This window comes from Aquila chrysaetos, chromosome 20, assembly GCF_900496995.4.
Source record: "Aquila chrysaetos chrysaetos chromosome 20, bAquChr1.4, whole genome shotgun sequence".
In the NCBI taxonomy this organism is placed as follows: domain Eukaryota; kingdom Metazoa; phylum Chordata; class Aves; order Accipitriformes; family Accipitridae; genus Aquila; species Aquila chrysaetos.
The window spans coordinates 16816847-16838308 of NC_044023.1; the positions used below are offsets into that span (position 1 = coordinate 16816847).

A 21462-nucleotide genomic window follows, 5' to 3' on the forward strand; every position below is an offset into this window, starting at 1 on the left:
ATCTTGTGGGGAGAAAACTCTTTCCGTGTACCTGTCGATGGCTTCCTCCGCTCGTGCCTTTACACCCACCATCCCTCCTGGGGTCAAACCTGAACCAGGGACACACACAGATCCTTTCACCTGGGGCATCACTCCTATCCCGACAGGCCCAGCTGGGGCGCAGACGAAGAGCAGAAGGACACCCCTTACCCGGGCTGACGTTAACCCAGGCTTGTGCAAATATGCTCTCTCGTCCATCACCCATTCCCCACGGGATGCACCCAGCTCCTGGATGGGAGAGCCAAGCCTGGGAGGGGACGGAGTCACGGGCCGCCAGCATCCCCTCCCTCTGTGCTCAGCCGGCTGCCGACAGCGTTTCTGACCCCGCGAGTGAGCGGCTGGCAGTTGGGCTGGCACAGCCCAGTCCTGATGCTCAAGAATAAGGAAAAATAAAGAAGGAAAGGGGGGATTCCCAGATCGATCTGGCTTTTCAGGGAAAAGGCCTGCAGAAAATGTTAACTTGCTGGAAAACTAAAACTGCCTAGTCTGCACTTTGCTTTTGTACAAAAGGTCACTGTTTTCCATTAAAATTAACTCCTCCTCCGTCCAGCTCCGGTTCGGAGCACGCACAAGCCTTTGTAGCTGGTGAGCCTTGCAGGGCCGCTGTGGCCAAAGGGCCTGATGCAGACCCCCCAGGCGCTGGCGGACGGCTCCTCACTGACCCTACAGGCTCTGCAACATCAGCTGCACCCAGATAAGGAAAAGAGCGTGGGGCAATGACCCAGGATGGATAACATATCCCTTTTAAATCATGCCGTATCTTTAACTGTTTTATTATTAAATACTTCTGCCATACGATACAGCAGCTCCACATCCTGCTATTTCCCCTCGCAACAGATCTGCTCTGGCCATGATTATCCGAACAAGCATCATTAACCCACGGGAGCCACGTGTGGGGCCGGGCTAGGTTTCACCCTCAGTTTCCCCACTTGCCCCTCTTCACTGTGACCTCTGCTCACATCCGAATGGGAGAAACCCCGGAGGAATCTGGAAAACATCAGGCTGAGTTAAAGTAAGGCTTCGGTCAATGTCACGAGGGCCTGATGCCACGGGGACGGGCTGGCCAGTGTGCTGGAAGCCGGGCCGGCTGCGGGTACTGGGCGCCGTGGCACGCCGGCCGGCCGGGCAAGCCCTGTCCTGCCCCGGGGAGGTCTCCCAGGTGCTTGGACAGGCTCTGTGCCGCAAGAAACCAGAGCAGCAGATATCCATCTTCCCAGGGTGTTATTCTCACCTTCAAAAGGACAATGTCCAAACGCCAAGGTTTGCTAAGAAAAACTGATACACATTTTGGAAGTTAACAGCTGCTTGGAGCTAAAAGGGGAGGGCACGGTGGGGGGAAGATAGAAATTTAAAAAGAAAGAAACCAGGAGAAAGGAAAGAACGCAATGTAAAACGAGGGTAGGAAAAAGCCTTTAAAGTGGAGCCAACTTTATTCAAAGGCACCGAGGAAAGTAATTACATTAGTTTACAAATGCCTTTGTGTTCTGCAGTCTTCCTAGGTTTGGGGTGTGTTTCCAGTTTAACTCTGACAGTTTACAAACCTACCCCGGCCCTGCTAAATAAAGGCAGGACTGCAGCTTCTCCTGGCGGTCCCAGGGGTGACCGAAGACAAAACCCATGTGAGCATATTTGTAAGCGAAGTCTTACACCTTCTCCTAGCAGGAAAAGTTTGCAAACAACCTGTGAATTTAAGCCATTGATGAAGGATCTCTTTGATCAATGAGTTAAAGGAAGCGGAGGGGAAATGCCATGTTTCTTATGCCATGAATTGCTGTTGGGAAGTAGCATTCGGTTGTACTCACCCCTACCGAAAGCACCCACCAAACCGGGCTGTTTGGGATGACTGTACCACTGGGATGGACTACAAAGGAGCACGCGGTGTCCTGGCGCGGCTCAGCTGATGGGTGCCGACTTGCTCAGCCGTAACAGCTCCAGCACATCCAGCTGGGCAATCCCACCTGGCTTTCATGAAACCAAACGAACTGCAAAACCACCTGCAAGGCTTTTGCAAAATGCTCTGCGAGGCCAGTACATGCTGGCCCGTGTGCAGCAGAGTGCCTGAAGACGGATGTCCCCAAAAAGGGGACCTTGGTGGGTCAGCCACTGCTCAGGCACAGCCCAACAAATCATCACACGCAGTGGAGTCTGTTCAAAATCCAGGCACGCCGACATTCTCCGACATCCCCCCCCGCCGTGCCCAGGACAGCATCGTTGCCCCTGGGACCGCGCCAGGGGTCCCACAGTCCCGGCAGCCCACCCCACGCCACCCGGGGATGTACCGCAGGGGCGCAGGGAGCCGCCGGCGCAGCGATGCGCGGAGCAGCGTCTGCCGGTGCGTACGTGAGCGCGCTCACTCGTGGCCCCGTCCACCCGGCTCGCTGCGCGCGAGCTCCCACGAGCTTCGGCTGCAGCGGGAGGAAGGCGGCCGGTGGCTCCGACAAGCCCGTGCTGGCCCAGGCGAGCGGGGCTGCTCCTGCGGCTCGCCTGCTCCTCCCCAGCGCTGGCTTTTAACCGCATGTCAGGCATTAAATGGTCTTTTACACGGAATACTTAAAATTGATGGAGAAATGAATCTGGTGCCTTCAGTATTTCTCTCGTCCCTGCTGGCCTCCCTTGGAAAAACAAAGGGGAAAAAAACCCCAAACAAGCCACACACGAATAACCCTCTCAACGTGTCTGCAAAACGCTGCAAGTATTTGTAGACGCAGGCTCACACACGAGCTCCACAGATGATAGCACGTGTGAAACTGGAAAACGGGTTCAGTGTGCTTTGGCCTGAGCCCGGCACGTCCTCCTTTTCCACGGCCGTTAGGATACAAAGCACTTTTTTATTTCTTGAAGCAAAACAATCCTGGCGGCGAGGCCAGATGCTCCGAAGTGGAGAGGAGAGTGGGAACCGCTGGCTGGGTCTGCCGTGTGCGGGGATGCGGCCAGGCACGCACCCCGGGAGGGAGCCAGGGTCCCCCCGAGACCCCGCAGCCCCGGCTGGGAGAAGACCGTTATCACCCCCAGATCCGTGAACCCGCCTGCGTGCCGGCGCGTGGCGGCGGGAGACGGATGCGATCCCCGGTGCCGGGCGGTCCGGCACCCCGCAACGCCGGGTTTGCTCTCGGAAACCCTCTCCCGAGTCGCAGGGACAAAGGCAGGGAACAAAGGAAAAATCATTTTCCTAAGTGCTATTTGTTCTGGCACGCTCTGCGGCTCTCCGCGCGCTTCTCTCCCACGGCTAACGGCAGCGGCGTCGTTTGAGCGTTGCTGCTCACCAGTTGAGAACGACATCCGCTCCTGCCAAGCCTTTGGAGCAGCTCTTGGTCTGTAAGAGATCCCGCGGAAACATTGCTTCCCGCTGGCATCAAAGAAGAACATTTGAATGAAGGCCGTACATCCACAAGTTTTAGACTCGTGAAAGCACATGCCATGATTCTTCTTTTTTTAAGCAGAAATCGAATTTGGATAAAAAGGAGCCAGAAACGGCGGTTTCAAAAGCATCTGAGAGTGGTCTTTGTGCTGCGAGGTACTGACCGGCAGAGCCGCTCTCACACTGCTGAGTCCCCTGCAGCACCAGCAATTATAATGATCATCTGCTGCATTGATCATAGCTGATAATTCCCCTGGGTAGGCCACTTAAAATGCTCTTGTATTTATAAGTCACAGGGTAGCATACTACAATAACGCTGCAACAAGGAAAAGCTGTAATTGTACGCTGGACTAAAGCTCCAGGACAAGTTTATATTGTGTAGTCCAGGATTTTTCTGTTTTCTTTTCCACTCCGTGCTCTTCCCCTGCCTCTCACCTCTGCTGACTGCCACACATCTATTTCAAATTTAAGAACCAAGCAAACCCCACCAGGTGAGTAGTTTTGTTTCCATGGCCTACCAAAAGAAGCCGATTCCCTCCCCGATAAGAAGACTGTTCAAGGATTAAATAATTTTAACAGCTTCTATCAGCTCACCTCAATCAGGCAAACACCCCAGGATACAGAAATGGAGCACGAGCCCGGACGCAGGGTTTTGCCATGGTTTCTTTTCTGCAGCACGGGATGCGCTCACACCTCCTCCATCCGCTCCGCTCCAGGGCAGAGGGAATAGCTCCAGAATCTCCTAACCCGCCCCAGCTGCCCCCAAGTCACGCAGCGCTGGCATCGCGCACAGAAAAAGCATTTCGTGTGCAGGATTGCCGCTCCGTCCAGCTGGGAAGCGTTCGGCACGGTCCGATGCCTGGAGGCTGGATTTAGACAGCTCCAGCCTTGAAATAAGAGCCGCTAACTGCCAGGCTATTTAGATACCGAAAGAGTTCAGCTGGGAGGTGATGGACTTACCGCTACCTCCGAGTGAAATTGGAGAGCTTTTAAAAATGTGCTGAAATGCAGCTTTTGGGTAAAACACTACAGCGTGCATGTGTGCAAGGGGGCAGAGCGAGAGGCGGCTGCAGCTTCTGGCACGAGCGTACGTGAGTTACAGCCCCTGTCTTCAGCACCCTCGCTTCCCATCCGCTGTGCTCTGCTCTCAGGGTCAGGATCCGTCAAGGAAGGTAAAGCTCTTCACGGGGCTTTCGTCTTTCCTCTGCCTGGCCATAAATTCGCTTCTCTGCTCTCCATTACTGTGCAGGCTTGGGGCACAGGGTTGCTTTGGTCCGCCTCGTTCCTTCCTTGCCGCGTGCGAGACTTCAGTCTCCTGAGGAGTGAAACAGTTTGCTGAACTTACAGGGCTCAAGAAAGGACGAGAAGGTAAAACGCACTTGACCGTAACACAGAGGCACAAGTGAGGCACACGTCCCCCAGAGATGACTGGCCCAGATAATGTACTTTCTACCACACTGAGGTGGTGAAAGTGGGTATCTTTAGGTAAGGTGTAAATGCATGTTCAGTGTAGGTTCAGCTCCGCTCTCCTTTCCTCACTTCGTGACCTGAAGAGCAACTGATAAAGCTTGGAGGTTTTATAACTCAAGCCCTTGCTATAGGTCTTGCAAAAGATCCGGAACGGGAACCAACACATGCGTTATCCCCTGAATAAAGCCCCTGTGACAGCTAGGAGGCTCACACCACGCTGCAAAGCTCTCCAGGTCCCAGCTCTAATGGCTGTCTTAGAGGAAAATGATCCCCTGAACCTTCATGCTACTAATTTTACCTCAGATGAGGTTTTCATAACTTTTTAAGGGACTCGATCGGAGCAACTGTGCTGACAGCAAGAGGGAATTAAGTTCTTATGGCACATACAAGGGTCTTGAACGTTGGCATGCCAGAGCCATACCGAAAGCCGCACCGCATTTGAAGTAGAGCCCCATCTTTTGTTTAATTGGAAATCTGTGCCCATAACCAGCTGCTCCTATTATTGAGACACAATAAAGACAGAAATCCTCAAAAATCCCTTGTATTCAGAAATTCAAGCCGGCATGTTATAACCTCTTTGGATTTCTCCAAACCACAGGCCCAAGGAATTCAAGGCTGCGCATTCACATGTATTTACGCATGCCTTGCCTAAAAATGTGAAAAACACATCATAAAAGCACTTATTTTTAAGCATCTGCCCTCAAACTTATGTCAGTGCAAGGAGGATCAGCTGTCGGACTGCCAGCCCCAGCAGACAAACTGGCTCCCGAAATTGCCTTCCCCCATCTTTGCAGCCAGCCCCGCTCTGGGATTTTGCGTTACTGAGGACACGTTTCTATTGGTGTCTGCCCATTTCAAGACTTTCACACTTACCTCTCCATCTGACCATCGAAGGGCAGGCAGGAAGAAGAGTATTTCTCAAAGCCCACAGCCCGAGCTTCTGCCTCGCCTCCTGTACAGCCACCTCTCCCGTTCCCATCTGCATCCGTATCTTCCAGAAGAGAAGTCCCTCTTCTGCAATAAGACAACTTCTCACTGAGGTCCAATCCAAGCGGGACTAGAGCCCAGAGGAGCCTCTTGGGTATCCTCTGTAGCTGACGGCTATTACAAGAAACCACATTTTCTAATCACGTTATAATTTATGGAGCTCAGTCTTGGGTTTTTACCCATCGCTCTCCCTGCTGGCAGGTTGCCGCTGAGCCTTACACCTCTGATGGTTTGAAATCTCTTCCAATTTCCTGCCTGAATGCATTTGGAGCCAGTTTATATCTATGTTCTTGTGCCAAAGTTGGAGCTTGAATGACTGCTCTTCCTCCTCTAATGCATAGGGAGTGATCATAAGCCTTCGATTTGCTAGGCTGAACAAACGAAGCTCTTCTAGGCTCCTCAAGGAAATAACATTTCCAGTCTCCTTCCAGTTTATACCCCTCTTTCTTGATCAGCGATGTCATAAATTTTAGCCAGTTTTCCAGATGAATTTTTACCATACCTTGTGCAGTGGTATTATAACATTTTTTTATATTACTATCTTCATCCCTCTGTTATAAACATATTTAGAAATATATAATATTTATGGCTGTTGCATAAAGCACTTTGTAGTCCTGCGTTCTGATGAGCCATAATATAAGGGATAACTTTCAGCTCCGCTCTTCAATGCAAAGTCTGGATCATTACCTGTGAACACTGGACCAATGCTTTTTTTTCTTTTCAGTAGTGGGCATTAAGTAACCAACATGATTTTCACATAGCTGACATGTACCACAGACCAGCTGATGCCCGAATTAGCGTCTAGGAATCCAGTGAGACCTTGTAGGTTTGGGTCAATTCCCCTTTAGATTATACCTAATAATTTAAGCTATGGATTGAAAGGGCTCTCCAAATTCTGAAATGACCTGTGGAAACTGCCAAAAACCAATGTCACGTTTGTTGGCCAACTTCCCCCCGTGAAATCCTGTAAATTGCGGCGTTGAGTGAGACGTGAACACTGTCTCCCAAGAATAGCGAGGTAGGAAGGCTGTCGTCCAAGTATAATAAGAAAATTGCATTAGTCTTTCAGGGGACCACTTACCTCCCCAGCTCATATGCTGCGTAGAGATTTTAATAAAGTAGAATATTGCAGAAAAAGTTGTTTCATTTCATCTGTTTCGTGTCAAAGAAATACGACAGTGAAACAGCGGAAGGCAGAGAAAAATTCACTGCCTGCAAATCTGCGTTTTCAGCCCAGCCTGACAGCAGTGTCCTCAGCCAGAGCAGAGCCCACCAGCTGCTCCGCAGCAGACATCAGCCTTCCAGAGGCTCCTCATCGCTTGCGCACACCCGACTCGCGGACCAGAAAGCCACAGGTCTGTCTGCAGCCTTGCACGGCTCCAGCACGCTGCTGCAGAGGTACCTCGTACCCCCACGGGAGGCGAACGGCACCCTCCTGCACCCCGGGGCAGCTCCCAGCCCTGCGACACCCCAGGCAGATGGTAACTCCCGGAGAAATTCAGGGTGCTGCTCTTCACTCGGGGACAACCTCCAGCCCTGCGCCGTGGCTCTTTCACAGCCCAGAGAAGTCACACCTTGCTTTTGTCTCCTTAGCGGCTCGCCTGATGCGTGAAAGGTCCCGAAGGGCTGGCGGATGAGCTACGCTGGAAGGATTTCAGTGCCTGTCTTTGGCTCCGCTTACGGCTGCTCTTCATCTCCATGGTGATTAGAGACAGGTCTGAAGTGGCAAATCTGCTAAAAGGCCCAGCAACGCAGACAGCGGAGTGTAATTAGAAAGCAGGTGTTCGTCTCAAGGAGCACTGTTACCTCTGCAAGAAACAGATGCTGGAAGAACCTAAAAATACATTAACGTGGGTAATGCAGGAGATGCCAGTACCTACTGCTAGAGCTAATGGACTTCTATTTTCTCCGAGCATCCCAAACTCCCTGACGGCACGCTATTTCTTAAAAAGCACCTGAGGGATCACAGAAGCATCCAGGTCTTCTGGAGTATGTCACCACCACGCTGGAATTTGGTTTCAATTGCTGTTCATGCCATGCTGTACTCATCAGAGACCATGTCTACCCGGTCAGGTACCACCTGTCACTAAATATCTGTATTTCCACCCAAAGCTACAGGGACATGGGCCAGCTTGGGCCCCAGAAACCACGGACACGCCTGGACAGAAGGCCGTGCTGAGAGCAGGCTGCACCAGCTTGGGTATGGTCCTCCAACGGGACTCCCGAAACCCAACTGGTTCGTATCCCCGCAGCACGAAGGACCAGCAGAGCTACTTCAGGACCATCTGCATCTCTCCATGCGCCGTGTCTTGTACCTCCTGGAAGGCACAAAAGGGAGCCTCTGACATAAGGAAGGTGACAGAAAACAAGGCTACTGCTGGATTTGCATGGTTGGATGGCACCAAATGAAACATACGGTGCTGCGGAGTTTCAAGCAAGCACCGAGCAAGGCTTGTAAAGACAAGAAAAAGAAAAAACCACCACCACCACCGAACTACTGGATTTTCTCTAATCAGAGAGATAATATTTACAGCCTACAGGCAGTGCCAAAATATTTCAGGAAATGCCTAAGCCCTTCTGAATAAAAGCTCGGGAAAACACAGTATTTAAGGACAGCAACTACAACAGTAAGAATGAAAGCTTTCCACCCTCTCCCAGCCTCCTTACACAGTTTAAAATGATTGCCATAGCAATTATCAAGGCTAAGCTCATTTTGCAGTCTCCTCTGCAAATTAAGTTCTGAGTTGAACACGCAAAAGATCAGCATAAAAACCAAGCGAATCATGTAAACTGCAAGGAGCAGAAATCAACGCGCACTCTGCACAGACAGCGTGCTGAGGTCTAATCCATCCCGCGCAATTCCTGTACCGAGGGACTTGAACTTCATTTGAGCAATTCCTTCCAGTAAGGCACAAACGTCATACTTGGAAAAACCCAACCCCAAAGACTTTGGCTCGTTTTTCAGAGTCATCTACCGGCTTTAACTGTCTGCCCTGGACTTACCGCACAGCAGAATGGTCCAGGAGGGCACAGCAGGAGCACCGAGTCCCTGGGCAATACTGGAGTCCCACCGCTCTTTTTTCCCATGCAACAGTAGTAGGTACATCTGTATCTGTTCCCTTGCGCAACCACAACAAGCCCCATCCTGGAAGTATTGTGTTTCCCACCTCTCAATTACCAATTAGATATATCTACAGACGCAGAAAACCACAAGTCCTGCAAGGATCGCATCTCTATTTTGTTTCATTAGTGCATTCAGACCAGACCCGTCTCTGCAAGTCTCTCTAGCGCACCCAGAAACAGCCATATGCAACAAGTGCTCGCACTCCTAGAAGAAAAATCAGGGCAAACTATTTCCAAAGAGCATATTAAAACAATTTACTTCTGGTAACCGAGTGGTGTCATTGTTACCTGCTCGGGCTTCAGGCCGGGGGGGACCCACGCGTACTCTTCCAAGGCACAGCCCGAGTCGTCGTCAGAAGTCGAATTCCTCTGGAAGTCAAACATGAGCTTCGTGACGGTCTTTTCCATCTCCAGAGGCATAACTGTTACGATGTGCTCTTCCTGGGAGCACTTACAGTGAAGGCAAATCTTCCTGCAAAGTGAGGAGAGAGGAAAAAGAGGAGGTGCCCCGGTGAGTTGCACTTTAAATAAGAAAGCAAAGCAATTCCTGCCAGTCGCTGGCCTGCGGATACTAAACTCAACCCTTTTTTATGCTCAGGCATTTTCTAACGTAGGGTTTGTCTCTTTCACAAGGAGGAAATAAAAGTCCGTATTTGCTGTAACAACACTTGGCAATCAAGCTGAGTCAGAGTGCCCAATGTTTGGGGATATGTAATTGCTTGTCCCTTACTGCACCGCGAGGAGCATTTCCAGGGGCCAGCACAGGCAAGGGCCGTGTGCCTGCCTGGTGCGGATCGGCGTGCCAGCTGGTAATTGCAGAGCAGTTACCGAATTTAGGACAGCTGAGCACTTGGCTAATACAGAAAATGGTGGATTGACTGGGAAGCTGTGAATGACAAGTCCCTTTAGCACGCTGATAGCATAAATTTGCTTATTAAAGTAGCATAAAAATTGATTATAGTCTGAACATATAAAGCTAAATTAAATTAAGGGAGGCTACAAAAATCACAGTCACACTACAACGGCATCTTAACCGCCCGGCTCGACGGCACGTGCCACGGCTCAGCGGCACACCGGCTCACACGCTGCCCGAGAGCCAGACGGGGAAGGGGGGGGGGAGCACAAGAAGAACTGAAAGAACAGCCCACAGGTTGCCATTAGCTTAATTCACTGCAAATATCGCTTCTTAGCATTTCTTTTAAGGGTCTGTTCCTGCAGCTGGTGGTCCATGGGAGATTTTCTTCATGGGCTTGAGCGTGAGCATTTATCTGCAGGGCTGCTAGGACATCACACCCTTTTGCCAGGGGTAACAGCGAAGGATTAACCCGGCTGAAAACGTCCCCCATTCCCACAGAAAGAGGTTAAAGGGAATGCTGATAAATTGGCTTCTATTTCTGAAAATGCAATGCTCTTCCACAATATGGGTCAATGGTATGTATTTTGAAGTAACCACACAGGATTCTGAATTAATTTGCACTAATGAAATGCCACCGACTTCTGAGGAATGAGATACGGTTTTACTTGGGTTGCAGAAGGGAGACATCTCGGAAAAAATAAGGTACCACACAAAAAGCAAGGGAAAAGTTACCGTTGCCATTGGAGGTTTCTCTGCTATAAGGTAAGGCAAAGAAATTCAGAGGGCAGCAACAGTTAAACACAGGGGTTTTTAATTTTCAGGCACCTTTCCTTCTTGTTCACCATGGTGTACAAGCCAGCTAAACATACCAGCGCTCAGATCCAGATTCGAGTCTAAATTTCCACTTGGCCCTTACAGCACAAAAAATGCACTCTAGCAAAAGTCAAGAGGCTCCGTTAAGTCAAGCCAGGGAGATTTGCCAGATTTTCCCATTTCCTGCCTTTCATCAGATCTAAACCACACAGCGACCCCCACGCACCCCCGGCATCTGGTTTGTGTCCAGTCGGAGAGTCTCAGCATCGCCTCTGGCTGTTACCTTAAAAAATAATCAAGGCATCATTTCATGTGAATACTTTAATTAATCAGCTACCGTGGAAGGGCGCTCTGCCCCAGCAAAGCCGCTGGTTTCTTTGCCGTTTCCATCTCATTTCAACAACATGATTAGACGCACCTCAATATGCAACAAGATGCTAGCAATAATTAATAGCTCCAGAGCCCCAGGTTCGGCACTGGAGATAGTTATTCTAATGGAGTTTAGGAGTTCTTAGCCAAATTTGAATTTTCAGGATATCAATCACAAGCTTCAAAGGGAGACAAACTCAACGGTCCATGCTTGGGCAGCAGCAACGCCAGGAGCGCGGGCGCTGTGACGGGGAGGAAGCCAGCCTGCACGTTTTTGCCCTCCTCCCCGCTCCAGACACATCCCCTCCAGGAGACGGAGGATGGCAGGAGAGCGCCAGAGGTTTTGGCTTTTAATAAATGAGATAAATCAGGCCACCGCGAGGACTTTAAATAACGGTGTCAAAGAGTTAATAAGCGAGATGTACGATCGTTTAGATCCCAGAGGTCACTCCATGCGACCGCCATCCTGCAGCTCGCACCACGTACAGCCAGGAGCGCAAGGACCGGGTCGGGAAGCTGATTTACACCCACCCTCGCTCCTGCCCCATCCCAGGCAAGCGGGTATCACCAGCGGTTGGCTTCTCCTGGTCAGAAAAGTAAAGAATGAAACGGACACAGGTAGCCTGTCTACTCACCAGTGATGTCCCCAGGCCAGGGCAACGGGCTCTGTAAAAACTTTGCACCATTAAAAGCTGAGCGTCTCCACGCATGGGGTTTCTGCCACTTCTCTGGGCAAACTGTACAAACTTCAAGATCTTGCCCCTGAGATACTCAGTTCTCTTCCTTTCCCCTCATTAAAAGCAGAAGATTAACAGCTTTAATTACAATTATTTTCTTTACATTAGGACATGTTGTTTCATGGGAACAATACTCAGTGTCCTAGGAGTGTCTTTCCAGTCCTATGATATGGTTTCCATGACTTCTTCGCATAGGTCTCACTTACTCAACTTTATTTTATCGTCTTGCAGCTCGCTATAATTAAAAATAATTCCCCGTAGTAAAAATTTAATATAAAAATGTACATTTCAAACGTGAGATGAAATTGAAAAAGCAGCATCCCCCCCACCGCCCTCAAAGCAGGGCGGCACGAAGTGAGACGACGCACGTGCCAGCGTTCCACCGCACGCGCGATGACCCGAGCAACGACGTGCCGCGGGTGCCGATGCTACGGCGGAGAGCTGGTGGGTGTCGGAGAGGAGCGGGGCCACGGCTGGCAGCCCGCTTGGCTGCTCCTGCCAGCAACGGCTTTGTTAGTCTTTAACGCGGGAAGAGCGGCGGAGCCTGGAGATGCTCAGCGCATCGGCGTGCCGCGTACCTTACCGTGCAAAGGGTGCCGCAGCCCGGGTGGAGTGGCACGTCCCGCAAAGGGAAACCCGTTTGCTTGGCTCTGGCCAGACGCAAGCCTCACCTAACCACCACCAAAGCTCCATCGACAACCACCTCCGCTGCCCGTGCAGCCAAGGAGCCCCACACAACTTGAGAAGAGCGCGGGGAGGTGGGGTTTTTTTTAAGCAAGAAGAAACTAACGCCAATCACTCTCTAGAAATCCCGTCTTCGTTCCTGAGCCTTTCCGTCTTGCTCTCATCCCAGAGAAGGGTCTGCAAGCTCATCTCAGGCAAGTACCTGCCCTGGTGATTAAGAGAGGTCTCCGGCATCGGGGAGGACAGAGGGTTGGAGATATTTTGGTGCTGTTGCTAAAAGCTGGGGACATCCTGGAGCATCACTTGACTCCAGGAGCTGAGGGCTGGCGAGGAGAAACCCAGTGATGTTGTGTTTCCCAACGGAGAAAGGAGAGCTGACAGCACAACCAGCTTCAGGCACGGAGGGTAAATAAAGGAGCTGTTAAGCAGCTGTAGCTTGGGGACAGGGAGGAAAGAAGAGAGGGAGCCAGCCAGCTGCCATGCTGCTGCGGGAGGCACGGGCTGGGGAGCAATCCGGCGGGGCTGCTCGGCACGGAGCTACACGGAGCTGCCCTGCCGCGGGGCCAGGATGGCGGGAAGCAAATGGGGAGAAAAAGAACATTTCCTGGTGTCGGATTTAGCTGGAAAGGAGCCTGCCTTGAATTGACTTCACATGGTACAAAGCAGCAATGGCTCGAAAACAGATTGAAAAATTTGTTCTACTCGAGGCCAGCGCTTCATGTGATGAAGTTACAAGACGGATGTATATTATTTTGCGACGGCTGCTTTTACGTGGTGCTCTTGGCACGGCGTCCACTCCTCTTCTCAGGGGAGGCTCTAACCCCCCTCCCCAGTTACATCCCCCCCCCATCCACTGGTGCAGGGGGACGGTGCAAACTGGATCCACCACCCCACGCCAGCCCTCTTCTCTCTACCGACAAAAACAGGCACACAAGGGGAATCTGAAGCAAACAGGGCCCAACGCACCAAGCGGGAGAACCTGGCTCCCGAGGGCTTCTCGCTTGGGATGCAGGAGCACGCTTCCAGCCCAGGTCCACCTACGTACGGCTCGACGTGAGCCCAATTGACCCGCGAGGTCTCTGGGACGAGGCAGTCTCTTGTTGTGTGCCGCGGTTTGCAAAGCACAGCCTCTGCCATTGCTGGAGCCTCCCAAATCCCTTTCATCATAGCAACGGCACCAACAATAAGTTAAACCACGCCGAAAGCACTAGTGCCGTGCAAGAGGCTCTGGAGAGAGACGCTAGCATGCCCCCAGCCTTCTGAAGAGAGCCGAGGTCTCCCTGCTGTGAAAAACCAGCAACGACTCCAAACTGGGAAAGCACAAGCGGAGCTAAAAAGCCAGGGAAGAGGGGACTGGGGGCAGCCTGAAGCCAGGGCAAACTGGGTCCTTGCAAATGGTGTGCAGTTCCAGTAAAGGAGCCGGCCAAACTGGCCTCTCCCAGCAAACAGCCCGCGTGTGTTGGGGTCTGGGGCAGTGCAGGCAGGACCCGACTCCTCTGGGGTTGTGAGGGCAGCAGACCCCTGCCTGCAGGAAAAACTCCTGGCCACGAGGCTCTTCTCTTCCAGCCACGGCTGCCGGCTCGGCTGGGTGGGCACACAGGACCTACTGCAGCGAACACCACCAAAGCGAAGCCTGCTCTGGCAGGGCACCGCAGGTATTTTGAGAAAGGGCAGCGCAAGAGCCCAAGCCCTCCTGGCAAGGGCAAGAATGAAGGCAGAGTTTAAAAGCATCGCAGAAATGTTAAAATTCCTCTCGGACAAAGGAGGAACTCGGCAAACAGCCCTTATCACACCACCCCCCACCCTCCCGCCCAGCGCTGCTTATCTCTGCTTCTCACTTGTTTCTTCTGGGATGGAAATAAATGGGCTGTATCAGGGAGCAGCTCCGTCTCCAGACAATGCGAGGAGCAGGAATGCCACGGCCCGCGCCGGGCCACGCGATGCCTCTGCTGTGCTCCGTAATAAAGGATTTGCATGCATTTGTGCACACATTAACATGCAAGATTTGAAATCCCTCAAAAAGCAATTGTCTGCTCAGCTCGGATGGGGTGTGTAAACACAAAGGGGCAATTCCCTTCCTGCTTGGCTTAAGACGTATATGGCAGCCTGATTTTTTTTTTCTAGCGTCGTGCCATCATTCTGATCGCAATGAGGCTTTGGGGTCAGTCACCAGCCAGTAAATCACAAAACTTCTCGGAAGCAGGAGAGGCTGAGGATTTGGGGCAGCTCATGTGACCTCTGAGTCTCTTAACAAGGGCGTCTTAATATCCCTGCCTGTTATCTCCTCCCCTCATTTGAGAGCTAATGAGGCATCTTCCCACCCTGCTACACAGACCCTTTTCTCCAGACCCCACAGGAAGGGCAAACATTTATCTAAACTGAAAAATTAACATACTCCTTCACTGCCACAGGGAGAGCCCAGCAGCTCTTCTCCAGTACAGGCATCGCTCTCCCTTTTCACGGATGGGGAAGCTGAGGCACGGGAGCACCCGCAGGCAGCACCCAGCCGTGGCTTCCCCATCGACTGCCTGAACAGCAGCTTCATCACAGGAGCCCCAAGCTTTTGTGCTCCAAACAGACAGTTGGAGCTGAAGTTCTGCCTCCTTCTCCAACTTCTCTAACACCGTATTTTGAACCAAATGCTCCCAGTAGCCCCAGCCAACTGCTGCCCATGGCCCCGGGTCCCGTGGACCTCAGTGACAAAGCGGCATCTCTCTGGACAAAACATTTCTGTGACTTCACAGCTCTTCCAGTCACTTGAGCTGGAAAAAAACCCTATCAATCAGTGGGAATGAATTGCAAAGACTTCGTGCTACCTGGGTCGAAAAGGAAGCTTAGTGAAAGCTTTTATCTGCCCAACTGGAGTGCAAGAGGCTCAAGGAGGTGAATTAGACACAGCATTTACAATAGCAGCAATTCAAAGTCTGAGGACAAGGTGCCTTTGGTGGCCTGCAAGGACAGCCGAGAGAGGGCAATGCTCACTTGACCCAAGATGCTCTAGGAACAGTTGGCTTAAAAGATCAACATCAAGTGGAAGCGACAGAGCACGCAGCACAGCAATGCCAGGAAACCAAGGAAGAGAGAAATAATCCAGCAACCAAACTACTCCTATGGATGCAGCTCCCCAGATCTCAGTGGCCATAGGGGAGCACGTGTAGCCGCACATCTCCGGAAAGGTCTGCAGTAGGTAGGGAAACACTGAGAGGATGGAAGAGTTGCAAGTCAGACTCTTCTCCATCTTCCCCATTCAACTTCTCTTCTCTACCTGCTTGGATTTACCCGAGGCAAGCCAGATTTTCAGTGGTGCTTTATTTTTAATCCCCTCTGACCTCTGCAGTGCCAACAGCAGCAATTGCGAAGGTATCCAGGGTGGCGTTGAAGCTTTTATTACAAACCCCATTTCCACTCCTGGAAAAATCCTCCTCTCTGGCTGAAGTTGTCCATGCACAGTCTCAGGCTGGAGGCTAATTTTATTTTTAAGACTCTGTAAAAATCCTTTACTATTGCAAAAGTTATTCTTGCTTAATTAAGACAAAGAAGAAAAAAAAGAACTATGCCTAGTGTTGCCAGCTGCAGCCAAATACGAGCAAAAGCAGTCTCCAAGGATTTTCCAGTTGGTCTGCCTTCACGGTGAATCAGGACCACCAACTCAAGAAGCGGGTGGAACATCTGCCCGTGGGTCCCCACCGCCCTGTCCCCAGACCGCTGCTTCCCTGCGGCACGGCCCGGGGCAGCCTCCAGGCTGCTTCCAATTTTGCTGTCTGTGGCCTTGGGCACCACGTGGGAGACAACAACTGTCAGCACACAAGGCTGTGCTCCTCCCAGATGAGACCAAGAAATCAGGGCAAAACACGACACAATGTACAAACCCCCAAATCCCTCACCTGGGCTGTCTGGGTGCCCTTAGGCAAACAAGGAACCAGGACCACAGCCCAGAACTGTGGCCAGACCTCTCAGCACCACTGCAGGATGAATTAAAACACGACCAACCTTTCCAACCTGTGGCTAAATCCCACCAGGGGAGCTGGGGTGCATCGCAGGTCATTTTGGGGAGCCCAGATGCACCCCAGGGCTCTGCGGTGAACACAGGTCCCCGCTTGAGCTCCAGTTTCTCCTCGTGAGCTGGGTAAGAGCCCCAGGGTGCTTAAACATCGACCTGACCTGAACCACATTGCCAGGCTGCTCCCGTGAGCTTGCAACCCCTGACACAAACCATGAAAATTCTGATGCATAAAGATGAGATGTTTAAATTAAGGGATATTAATAACTCGGCAGATCTCAGAACTCCTCTCTATTTGGAGCTCTCAAGATGTTTTGCAGAAGACGCAATATTTTTTTTTCATAATAGAGGGTAGACAGAGGTGCGCAAAGTGCTGTACCCGTGCGAGCTTCAGATCAAGCAAGGGGGAGAGAGAGAAGAGGAAAAACAAGGTGTCATGAGCCCCAGCCTGTTGCCCAGCCATGCTACCAGGAGGGATGGTGTCCAACAGGCTGCTCTATCACATCCAAGACGATGGAGGCAGCCTGCCAGCTCACAGGCTTACCACTCATCTCAACATGTTTATGTTAGGGCTTTTTTTCCCTCCCCTTAAAGGTCCAGCTCTTCGCATACAGAAACAATAACAACCACGTATTTTTCCCCGGTCACGAAGAAGAAATGCAAACCACTAGTTTCCAAGTTGCAGAGAAGAACAGGCTCAGTAACAGCGAAAACAACCTCCAAGCTGGTGGGCAAACAATGCTGAAGCCAATCTCAGGATTTTGGAAGGCGGAGGGAGCCACGGGACGGGCAGACCCAGCAGCTGCGGACACCCGAGAGGGGTTTGGTGTCCCCCGTGGCAGGACGAGCCCAAGCCCAAGGCCCCCGAGAGCCCAGCGGGGCCGCTGGCCGGCAGGGATGGAGCCGGGGAGGCAGCGGAGGGAGCAGGCAGCAGCAGGACCCTCGCCAAACTCTCCCCCTGGGCTGAGCTCAGCAGCAGTGCCCACCCGAGAGCCAACGCACGGCTCTGCTGCAAAGCTCCCGTCCTACCCCGTGGGTTATCTTGTCAGATTTTTAATTATACCGTTCAGCGGCTTTTCAGCCTAACAAGATGCCGAGCTGTATTGCAGGGGGTTTCTTGCTGCTGCTTAACCGAAGGAAGAAAATTGCCTCCAAGCCTGGGGTCCTAGCAAGATTTAGGCTCTCCCTCTGGATCCAAAGCCAGCTCTCCACAAAGAAGCCTGGCTCTGTTCAGCATGTGGGTCCTCACTGTCTTCTCAAGTTTGCATAATCCTGGTCTCTTCACAGGCAGCGTTTCTCTTCCTGCCCATCTTTTTCGCTCACCTTGTTCCAAGCTTGCAGCCCATCTCTCCAGCACCGGTCTCGGACAGACGGGCTAAGCGGAGTGGGTTCCCGGCGATCTGTCCCGGGGCTCTAAGTGCTATTTTAAGGGACTTCACCAGTTTGCATTTGCAGCATGACAAGCAGAAACCACGGGAAGCAGTAAACATGCTGCAATTTGAGCATCTCCCAGGCCGTACGTCCTAAAGGAAAAAACCTGGCTGATAGGCAAAATGCTCAGAAGCAGGATGAGCTAGGCTGAAAATTGTAATTATTTCTAAAGTTAAGGCTTAGACGGCGTCCCCTGACACAGGCAATACTGACCCGCTTGTGAAAGCAATCACTACCAGCCTGATCTCTGTATGTGCCGGCTAAGCCCGAGCAAGTCTGCCAACAGCAAGTGCACAAGGCTGGGTCATTTTGTTAAGCTGAATCTGGCTGGTAGAAAACACGCAACGGGAGAAGATTAAAATACGAAGCAAAATATAATCTTGTTAGCTGCATATAGTTTTACTTCACAAATCTTTATCGCAGGCTCAAGCCGGCAGCCTTGTAAATACAACGCAGTGATGTGAGACATGTAAGTGCTCCCACAGTAGGTGAAATAATCGCAGAATAAAAATAAGTCAGATAAGTTACACGATAAGAGAGCTAAAACTGAAAGGATGACACTGCATCTGGTGCGCATAATTATTTTGGCATTATTCTGTCCAGCGCTAATCCTCAACGGCTCAAAAAGATTCAATCAGTGTTTAGCACCGCCAAGGAATCATGACTACAAAACAAAAAGTAACTGGATTAAAATCTTTCTATGGTCACAGGTCACGTCCGTGTCACATCTGCTTAAAATGTTCCTTCAAGGAACAAGAGAAAAAGGAAATTTGACTTGAAAACATTGCACTGAAAAACATAACCCCCAGGTTGCAGTTCTAGGTTGGTTTATAGTTAGGTATTCTGGCATGAAAAAGAAGGACGTAGAAAGATTATTACTTTAAAACTCTCCGTCCTCAGGAAGGCAAAACGACCACAATAAACAGCTGAACAGTAATGTCCTCATCCACAACACCAGCCTGCACGCAGTCTGCTCAGAAAATGCCCAGAGAGCCCAGGCTTCCAGAAGCTGCATTTAGCAGAGCAATAAAATTAACACTGAGAGATGAGGATTTTTTAATAGTTATCCCTATTAGAGCCAGCTGAGCTTTTCTGATTATTTTTAAAATGAAAAATCCATTACGGTGGCATCAGTGTTTCTGCCCGACTGCCTGCAGCTGCAGAAATGCAATTTAACAATTAACCTTTTACATCCATAAACACGGAGAACAGCAAAGGCTGGGAAAAAAGCGCAGCCCCCTCGCAGATCACCGCCAACAGCACACTGAGCAAAGTTAGCACGCAGCTACGTGCAGCCACAGAACGCTGCTTATTCCTCCTCCTCCTCCCCCTCTCTTCTACATCCTACCCCTCCTAAAAATCCGCGACAACTTCGAAGTTGCTGGCAAAAGGCAGCTTCTTACCTGTTCCCACCGCCGGCGACAGCGCAGGAGGAAGAAATCCAGCGGGTTGCTCCGCCGTCCTAGTCGTCCCAGTTGCCTTTCGGCTGGTGGGCTGCTCCCGGGACCAGCCCAAGCACCGCAGTGCCATAAAGCATCCCGCGCTCCCCCGGCGCAGCCCACCGCCCCGACCCTTTCAGACGAGGCACGCACCGACCGCGGCGCGTCTCCGAAGGCAACCCGCCGGGGAAAAACGTGCCATCCCTGCCCCGCGCCTTAAGCTTTCGCTTAAATTGCCTCGCTCTGAAATCCAGCTCCGGATGGTGCCCCCCTCTCTGCTCCCGATCCAAATGAATCCAGCAGTTCCCCCCCTCCAGCCTGCCTTTCGCTAAATGACCCTTCGAGGCGGCAAGAGGATGTCCAATTTGCTCTCCGAGCGCAAGGCTTTAACGAGGAGAGATGCAGCCCGTGGAGAATAATTGCCGGCGCGGGAGCGACGCGGGGCTCTGCTGTTGCATTGCTCTCCTCTCCTGCATGCTAATGAGCAATGATGTCAGCAAGCCAAAGTCACCGCATCCGGACCGCGCGCCACGGCCCGGCCACCCTCTCCATTTATTTACATGGAAATCAGCCCGCTCTTAGAATCAATAAATCCTGCAGGCTGCTTAGGGAAAGGGAGAGGAATAAAAAAATCCTTCTCGCCGGCTCGCATGTGCGCGTTTCAAAGAGTTGGCTCCGCACCAGCAGCCCAAATCGAATGGCGTGAAGACACTAATTACCCTTCCCCAACCATCACCTTATTTGATGCTGACCGGATCTCAACTTGCTGTCAAACTTAAGGCACCGCTTCTTAGGTACACAGGCTATTAAAGCAATGATCCGCTGGCTCGGAGCAACATATCGTTTTTCTCCTGGCTTTCAATGCCCTCTTAATTATTTTCTGCAGTCATTTGCTATGATTCCCCACTGGTTTTTAGACGCAGCATGTTTGTGCACCAGCAGGGCTAAATATTCTAGGAAATACAAGTTATTAGAGTGGTGTTTTGGTTACCGCATATTTTAATACAATTTCTTTCATACGGCCCCGAGAGAGGCACAATTGGCACCTTTTATGTGTATCTCAGGTAAGTACCGCAAGCCCCAGGAATACGCAACCCCAACAGGGATGCCGAAGACTCCTTCCCCTGTGTTCCCCTCCCCTCAGAAAAGAAAAGAAAATGCAGAGAAGAAGCTACGCTGCCAAATCTCTTCTGTTGCTCTTAAGTCCCGTTGCTTGGGAATTAGGTGGTCACAAATGAATCTCTGCTTCAAGTCAACTGGAGGAGAGCGTTTTGCATTTGCAAAAAGTGAGTGAAATTCAAAAACCTAGTTTCTGTGGGCTCAGAAAAATACAGAAAGCAAATAAAACTCGCCCAACACGTCACGTTTTTTAGCACGCTCCTGACTTTTGGAGCCTGGCTCCAGATTTCAGAGCCCTTGATTTCGGCAATATTAGCTATATTTACAGAACACAGAAGGATGCAGAAACTACAGCTGCGAATTTTTCTGCAGTCTCAAATGACTTAAATTATTATTATTAAGGCTCATAAATTAGGTTTCATTATATGGAATTACACTCAAAATCTCAAGGGCGAGATCTTCAGCCGGGACAAAGCAGCCCAGCTCCCCCTCGGAGCCGCCCCAACTTACCCCGGCCAAGCGGGATGGACTGAGAACGTGCAGAGACCTCAGCTGGCTCAGACAACTTCAGACAAAAGGAAGCAATTCAGGGCCGTTGATGAAATATTTGAGCATCTACAATTTTGAGGGGAGTTTTAATTATTTTTTTCCCCTCTTTTTTTTTTTTTAATTAAGTCTGCAGCTGCAAGTCCAAGAGTTGAGCACTGACCCTGTTACTGCATCCAGCCAGGTCAGACCTTCCTTTCATGGCAGAAGGAACGGCATCACCTCCACTTCTGCTGGGGATGGCCGCAGCACCGAGGAGGGTCCCCTCCAACTCCTCCAACTCCACAGAGCGACAGAACTCGTAGGAAAAAACTCTCCTGACCCTTCAGCTTCCTAAACTGGCACATTTTGCCCCTTCCAGCTTGCATCGGCGTTGCGGTCAGGCCGTCAGCTCGCCTCTCTATGGTTAATGTGCCACGGCCCCAAGATGATGTATTTTTCCTCTGAAATTCAGAACATGTTAATTACAATACAAAGGAAATGAGACAAAA

The 21462-nt window shown here is 51.1% G+C and overlaps 1 protein-coding gene across 4 annotated transcripts in view; it reads right to left on the reverse strand.

Moving 5' to 3' along the window:
* The window catches only part of PRICKLE2 (prickle planar cell polarity protein 2), a 108965-nt gene that overhangs the window by 23640 nt on the left and 63863 nt on the right, over window positions 1-21462 (reverse strand). For 3 of the 4 annotated variants that reach the window (XM_030043713.2, XM_030043717.2, XM_030043716.2), the window contains one exon: window positions 9266-9449. In XM_030043713.2, coding sequence (XP_029899573.1) covers window positions 9266-9449 — 184 coding nt within the window. Of the gene's footprint in view, window positions 1-9265; window positions 9450-19270; window positions 20073-21462 lie in introns of those variants that run through there. The other variant, XM_030043714.2, reaches the window with a different exon arrangement.